Genomic DNA, 6,915 nt, shown 5'->3' on the forward strand with positions numbered 1-6,915 from the left:
AGGACACTCATCCTTGCAGGCAAGCCAACTGTATGAAGACTGCCCATGTTGGCTATCTCGGCCCTCTCAAAGGGCCCATGAGAGGGCTCAGTGGGTAAGGATGCTTGCTGCCAAGCGTGACAACCTGAGTTCAATCCCTAGAACCCACACAGTGGAAGGACAGAACAGACCCCTGCTGGCATGCACATGTAGGCATGTACATACACACATACACGAATAAATATATGAAAAACAGAGCGCTTACTCAGAATGAGTTGTTTGTGCTTGTACTTTACTAAATAAGGCGTGAAGAGGTAAAATGAGCTTCCTTTCTGTTTCTACCTTTAATCCCTCTATCAAAGCACAACTTGGCTTGTATCAGATACCAGATCTATTGCGACAGTCCACAAGAAGGTCCACCTTTGCGCTATAATCCAAACCAGCCTCCGTGCCCACGTAAGTACTGCTGAGAAAGAACCAGCGGGACTGCTGGTTCTAGAGTAACTTCAGGGGTTTGGAGGGCAGTGTCAGGATCTTCTTTAAAGATGGGCTTGGGCATTTAGTTTTCAAAGTAATCCTGGCATACAACTTCTGGATCAAAAACTGGGACATAATAGAGTCCACTAAGAGATAATAGCTACTGGGTTGCTTTGACTTTAGTAACTTTCATAAAGTTAAAAGTCAACTGAAGTTTAAATAAAAGGAGCCAGGAACAACACAGTAAAATATAAGGCAGACCCACATGGTACTGCTTTACACCATGGATTGAGAAGAAAACGCTGATGGTAAGGAACGCTTCCAGTCACGTCAGCATCACTGACAAACCCAGGATCTTATGTGGTATCTGCACATAACCTAGTTAGCAAAGCATATCAGTGAGCGCAGGAAATCTACCTGGAGCCACTTCTCCCTTCGGATGAGACGGCTGGGAAGCACTGGAGTCAACATTTGGATTCACAATAGCATAGCGAAGCAGTTCTTCATACTCTTCCTACGAGAAGCCAGTAACAGTGATGTATTATAACAGCTGTAATGCTGCATCCGACCACTCCATTTTCTGTTGTGTTAAGAAATCTACCAAATCACATAATAGTCACATTCTTACCACAATACAGAAAAGTCGAGCTCTTATGCTAAGCTTGAGTCCTTTGAGTACTTCTGGTATGACTTTTATATTTACAATTAAAAGTTTAAAGAGGTAACAGATGTTGGTGATTCAATAGACTATTTTTCTATCTCTTCTTTCTTACATTTCAGATCAATTTAACTGAAGATGAGACAAGACATGCTATTGAAAAGCTATCACTTTCAATTTCAAGTACTTAAACTGAGACTCAGTTTCTATTTTCTCTCTCTGTTCTTCCCTTTTACTTTTCTTTCCTCCCTCCCTTTCTCTCTTTCTTATTTTGAGACAGGATTTCCCTCTATTCCCCAGGCTGGAACTTGCCATGTAACCCAGGTTGCTAGCAAGGCTGCACTCTTCCTGCCTAGGCCTCCTGAGTACGTGCATTACAAGCATGCACCACCACATAAGGTACCAGAATTGTCTTGACATTCTGTAACTCAAAAGAAGCAAACTGGATACTCAAGCTTATGAACTACAACACAGGCATTTTGTTCACCTACTTTCAAGCCCATACTCACAGGGGCAGCTTGCTTATTTTTGTTATTGTTGTTAGAAGAAAATGCCATGGATTTGAGTTCATAAAATAAATCTGTATAATTGTAGCTTTGTTTTAGCATTGGAATTTTAAGTAAAATTGTAAAAGGAGTTTGTACTATTCTGTTTGAAAATTGTGAAATTTCAATGTGAAAGAGTGAGTTGGTTTGACTTTCAACTTGGGAGTCTATTTTAATACACATATGCATTAAACATTAGGTGAAAGAAATACATTATAATTCTTTAAAAAGCTTTAAATATTCTTAAATTTAAAAAACCTGCAAATTATATCTGGTTGTTAAAATAAAAGGAAATCCTAAGTTTTTCAGTTATTCAAGACAACCTTTCCTTGATAAGTTTGGATAAGATACAAGGTATTCATTGGTTTCTACAGGCCTAAATGTGAGTCCTGTAGGAGTCTTGCCCGGGGACCACGAGCACCCATTTCTCCTTTACTTCTGTAAATAAGTCCCAGGATTTTTGACCTGGGCAAAGGTTTGACCTTGCAGCTAAGGTGGTTAGGAAATATGGTCTTTGGGAGTTGAATCTCTCATGTAAATAAGACACCCTTACCTACTCAGTTCTCCTAACTTGTCTTTCAGTGTCCAATCAAAGTGGCAACAGGAACCAGAACTTCACTGCAGAGAACACTGGAGTATCCTGGGCTCCAGAACTTCAGATGGGCTGACGTTCTGTTACTTTACATTAAGAATGAAAGCACTCAGCAGAGGTAGTTAAATGAGAACATTTCAGAAAATGTTTCTGAAACTTTGAGTTTTAGTTTGAACAGTTCATGGCTATTTTCTGAAAACTTAAAACAATATACTCCAGAAGTTAGTAGAGAGTTCTTTAAGTTTGAAAATACTGTAAATGCACTATTTCATTGTAAATGGTATAAGTAAATGAAAAATGTATTTCTGGTTTTGCCACAAATTACCACTGTCCTGATTTTTTTGAGTGGTGGTCTCTCTCTGTAGCTCTGACTATCCTGGAACTCTCTATGTGGACCATGTTGTCCTTAAACTCACAGAGATCCCCCTGCTTCTGCCTCCTGAGTGCTGGGATTAAAGACATACACCATTACACAGGGCTTTATACGCTTTTAAAAGAAATCATAATAAATTTAGATGTCGTCCTACCTGAAGGTCTGTGGAGACAGAACTATCAGGATCAGAGTTATCGTGAGCAACATGGACTGAATATTTATCCTCATCAGATGACATCCTGCACAGACACTATAAAACAACACAAGTTAACTCTAGTTGTTCCCTGTAATACTTAAGCCAAAGCTTTTAAGTAGTTACAAGGGGTTGCAGCAATGCTTTAACTTGTAAACACTTCTCATGTCATTTAGAAGAAATCACCCACTCAACATACTGAGTACTTACAGGCAAGAATCATCAGGCCAAAAAAAAAAAAAAAAAAAAAAAAAAACGACTTACACCAAACATTAGTATATCTATAATATACTGAAAGAGATGAACAAAATACATGAACGGTTAAAGAAAAATGCTTCAGGACAATCTCCAGTAGGGTCTGTTAAAGATAAGAGCATGTGGTTACCATTCTTCAGCTTTATGTGACATCTCAGGGACTGTATACTTTCTGTGAGATGTTGAACTAAGACAGCCCAACAATTGGTGTAAATTTCCTTCCTGAGGAATTTACATGTTGGGAATATTATTGTAAAAAAATTAAGGAAATTAAGTTTACACATTACAACATACTAAATATACACATTGAAATGACTAAAGGTCTTAACTAAAGAAAACTATATATAAAAAAAGAAATTGAAAAGACAAATAATAACTATTCAAACTCTCTGAGAGACAAGATGGCCCAGATATTGAGACCTGAAAGATGAGCAGGTCCACCCTGAAAGACAGACCAAAGATGAAACTGAGCAGCAGCACAGGGCAAGATACAGAGGCGTGGCGTGGATGCTAAAAATAACCAGGCATGCGGTTAGGCTGAAGCAAGGTCTGAGAGTAAAGAAGAAACAAAAAGGAACAGTTACAATCATGACCTTTCATATTAAAAGGCTGAATCATGCCAGGCGGTGGTGGTGCACGCCTTTAATCCCAGCACTCGGGAGGCAGAGCCAGGCGTATCTCTGTGAGTTCAAGGCCATCCTGGTCTACAGATGAGATCCAGGACAGGCACCACACAGAGAAACCCTGTCACAGAAAAAAAAAAAAAAAAAAAAAAAGTTTGAATCATTCCAGAAGATATTAAGTGTTTTAAACAACTGATGTGATCAACCTTGTTTTTTATTCATTTTTGTAGTGCTAAGGATTGAACCCATATGCAACTATGCACGTCAGGGCAAGAGCTCTACTGCAGAGCTACATCTCCAAACATAGTCTTGTTTTTTTTTTTATTAAAGAAATATTACTCTTGACAGCTTTAGGGAGGACTGGGATTCTAAAACAGAGAAGCCAACTGAGAGCCAGTTGCAGTAATGCAGCAGCCCAGGGTCTTCAGCACTGACCTAGGAGACAAACGAGGTCCTGAACTAGAATGCAGCACTGGCAAGGGGAAGGAGGTGTGGCTCTGAGACAGCTGTGCTGTGGTAATGGAAACGAGGGGTCAAATCAATGGCCACTTCAAAGGACACAGATTTCTGTCTGGAGTAACTAGATGGACCATGATACTACTCACCAGAGCGAGGAATGCAGGAAAATGACTCTTGGAGGATGGACGATGAGCTCAGTACCAGGTATACTGGCATGAAGTGGCCCCGGAAGTACTGCGTAAAGCTGTGGGCATGCGGTACAGTCAGCCTTCAGTGTCCCTGGGTTTCCACATCCATGGATCCAGGCAACTGTGGGTTAAAAATATTTCTTAAAGTTGCAACTGCACTGAACATGCAGACTTTTCTCATCATCATCCTCATCCCCGGAAAAATACTGCATAACAACTACTTACCTAGCATTTATACTGTATCAGGGTTATAAGTAAACTGGAGATGGTCTAAAGTGTGAAGGATGATATGCGTAATAGGCTACATGCAAATACTATGCCATATTATACAAGTCTCTTGAGCACCTGCAGACTTAGGTGTCTGGGAACCAATCAGCTGACTGTGGTTACAGAGGGATAGCTGTTGTGTGGTACACTGACTATTCAGTGCACAGCTCCAATCACTGCAATTCATAATGGCTAGAATGTAATAATGGTTCCTAAACTCAACCTAAAGGTGAGGCCTGCCTTACAAGTATAGGCTGAAGATTTAGATTGAGGAGGCACTGACTTATTGGGGTTTACTAAATAAAGGGGAATGAATGGGACCACTCATTGTGGTATGGTAAAGAATTATTATCCTGCAGACCAAACACACACATTGCACACATTTTTAGAATATAAATACATGTGTATTTTCTGGAAAGATGTTTAGCTTCTAATATAATTTCAGAGGATATAATAATCCTAATAAAGTTAAGGACTGCTACCATGAGAAGACAGTTAAATCTACAACTGCTAAGTTTTTGTTTTGTTTTGAGTGTGTGTGTGTGTGTGTGTGTGTGTGTGTGTGTGTGTGTTTGTGTGTGTGTGTGTGTTTTGAGACTGGGTTCTCTTGGCTGTCCTAGAACTAGCCATGTAGACCAGGCTGGCCTTGAACCCACAGGGATCTGCCTGCCTCTGCCTCCCAAGGGCTGAGATTAAAGGCCTGCTGCTGACTTTTAAGATGCAAAGAAGACTTGGTCATATGACCGGAGAGAAAGCCAGAACACACACTGGAATCATGTGGGCAACATCCTGAGGGTCATAGGCCAAAAAGGGGTAAGGATGGCCCTCAGCTTGCCAACCAGGAAGTTGTTGAGTCTTTTGGGACAGTTTCAGTTGCTACTGGAACAGGCCTCAATTATGGTTTGCTAAGAAAAGAAACAAGAGATAAAGACATTGAAATAGAAGGAAGGGATACAGGGAAGCCACAAAATAGAAGGCCAGGTTGCAGCCAGATTCTGGAAGGGAATTGCTGTTTTATTCAGTATTGCTATGTTTACAAAAGATAAATAAACTAAATCTCAGTTGTGACTGTCTTCCATTAAGCCATTTAGGGAAGACAAAATAAGCATGGATCTGCATCTAGGAATGAATGCTTCACGGATTTCAAACCAACCATGGTGGTAATTTGGTCCGTTTTAATCTTCATTACATTTTCCTTTATGATTTGTTTGCAGACCTGGTAGGCAACCAGAGATGGGAGTTGCGGGTTATTTTAGTAACAAACGAGCTGGTATGATCAGACGTCAAAAATTGTTTCTTAAATATATACTGCGGACACAAAACGATTGTGCTTTTGGAAAAATACGTTATCTGCCATTTACCCTGCTCTTTGCAAGCAGGCATGACAATTGAGAATGGACAACAGTAGCATTTCCTCACAGTCTCTGGGTTCGGAAACGAAGCAGAAGAACGATGCCTGCTTTAGTGGGTGACACACATCATTCCATCACACTCTCAGTATTCTCTAACCTAAGTAGAAACCACAAGATAGTCTGAAGGCTCCTCTTTCCCACAGGTACAACTTAGCTGAAAAGCGGGCTCCAGGAGTTCAAATGCAACCCCTAAGAGACAGAGGGCGAATCAACGTGCCCCTGGCAGGAAGGTGACATCCCCTCGTCCCAACTGCCTGCAAAGAGAGGGGAAGCGCCGGTCCCTCCAGGTTTTCTTCCACCACCCTCCAATCCAACCCCATTTAAATCCAATTCTTTCTTAGTAAAACACAACCTCACGTTTGACTATCTCCCGCTCCGTCCTAAAGAACAGAACCTGCGGGGCTGGTAACCACGCTGCTCAGTTCGCGTCACTTGTGTCCTCTCTACCTGGGCATCTCCAGGGATGACGCCCCGAGTCCTGTCTGGGAGGAACCGGCCGGGCCGCCGCCGCCGCCGCCGCCGGTACCCACCTTCTCCGCCAAACTCGGACTCCTCCCTCGCGGCGTCCCCAGCGTCGCCGCCGCAACCTCCGCCAGCACAGCGGCTACCCTAGCAGCCACTTGACAGTTTCAAACCGCGGGCAGCGATGAAAGACAGCCCTGGCCATTGGTCCACAGCCTCAGCAATCCTGCATTTGATTGGTCCGCGGGCCGTGGGCGGGGCCCCGGGACTTCAGCCGGGAGAAGCCGGAAATAGGAGATTTACCAGCCGGAGAGGGGCGGGGTCTCGGGAGGCCGTCCCAGAGTTCCCGGCCCAACGCGCGTGCTCAGTGCTGCCCTGTGGCTGCCGACTACGGGGCGGCGCTGCGGACAGAGTTCGTTGAAGCTGTGAACG

The 6,915-nt window shown here is 42.6% G+C and overlaps 1 protein-coding gene across 7 annotated transcripts in view; it reads right to left on the reverse strand.

The window, feature by feature from the left end:
• The window catches only part of Poc5 (POC5 centriolar protein), a 32,143-nt gene extending 25,453 nt beyond the window's left edge, over positions 1-6,690 (reverse strand). The window contains exons 1-5 of one of the 7 annotated variants that reach the window (XM_052743515.1): positions 6,552-6,690; positions 4,301-4,463; positions 3,203-3,816; positions 2,779-2,874; positions 874-970 (exon numbers count right to left, since the gene is read on the reverse strand). In XM_052743515.1, the coding sequence (XP_052599475.1) occupies positions 874-970; positions 2,779-2,874; positions 3,203-3,205 (196 nt within the window). In that variant the 5' untranslated portion in view covers positions 3,206-3,816; positions 4,301-4,463; positions 6,552-6,690. Of the gene's footprint in view, positions 1-873; positions 971-2,212; positions 2,338-2,778; positions 2,875-3,202; positions 3,817-4,300; positions 4,464-6,468 lie in introns of those variants that run through there. The other 6 variants (XM_052743516.1, XM_052743521.1, XM_052743518.1 and 3 more) reach the window with 6 other exon arrangements.
• Positions 6,691-6,915: the final 225 nt, after the last annotated feature.

Source organism: Peromyscus californicus, unplaced genomic scaffold (assembly GCF_007827085.1).
Source record: "Peromyscus californicus insignis strain IS unplaced genomic scaffold, ASM782708v3 Scaffold_18__1_contigs__length_77618521, whole genome shotgun sequence".
NCBI classification, from domain to species: Eukaryota; Metazoa; Chordata; class Mammalia; order Rodentia; family Cricetidae; genus Peromyscus; species Peromyscus californicus.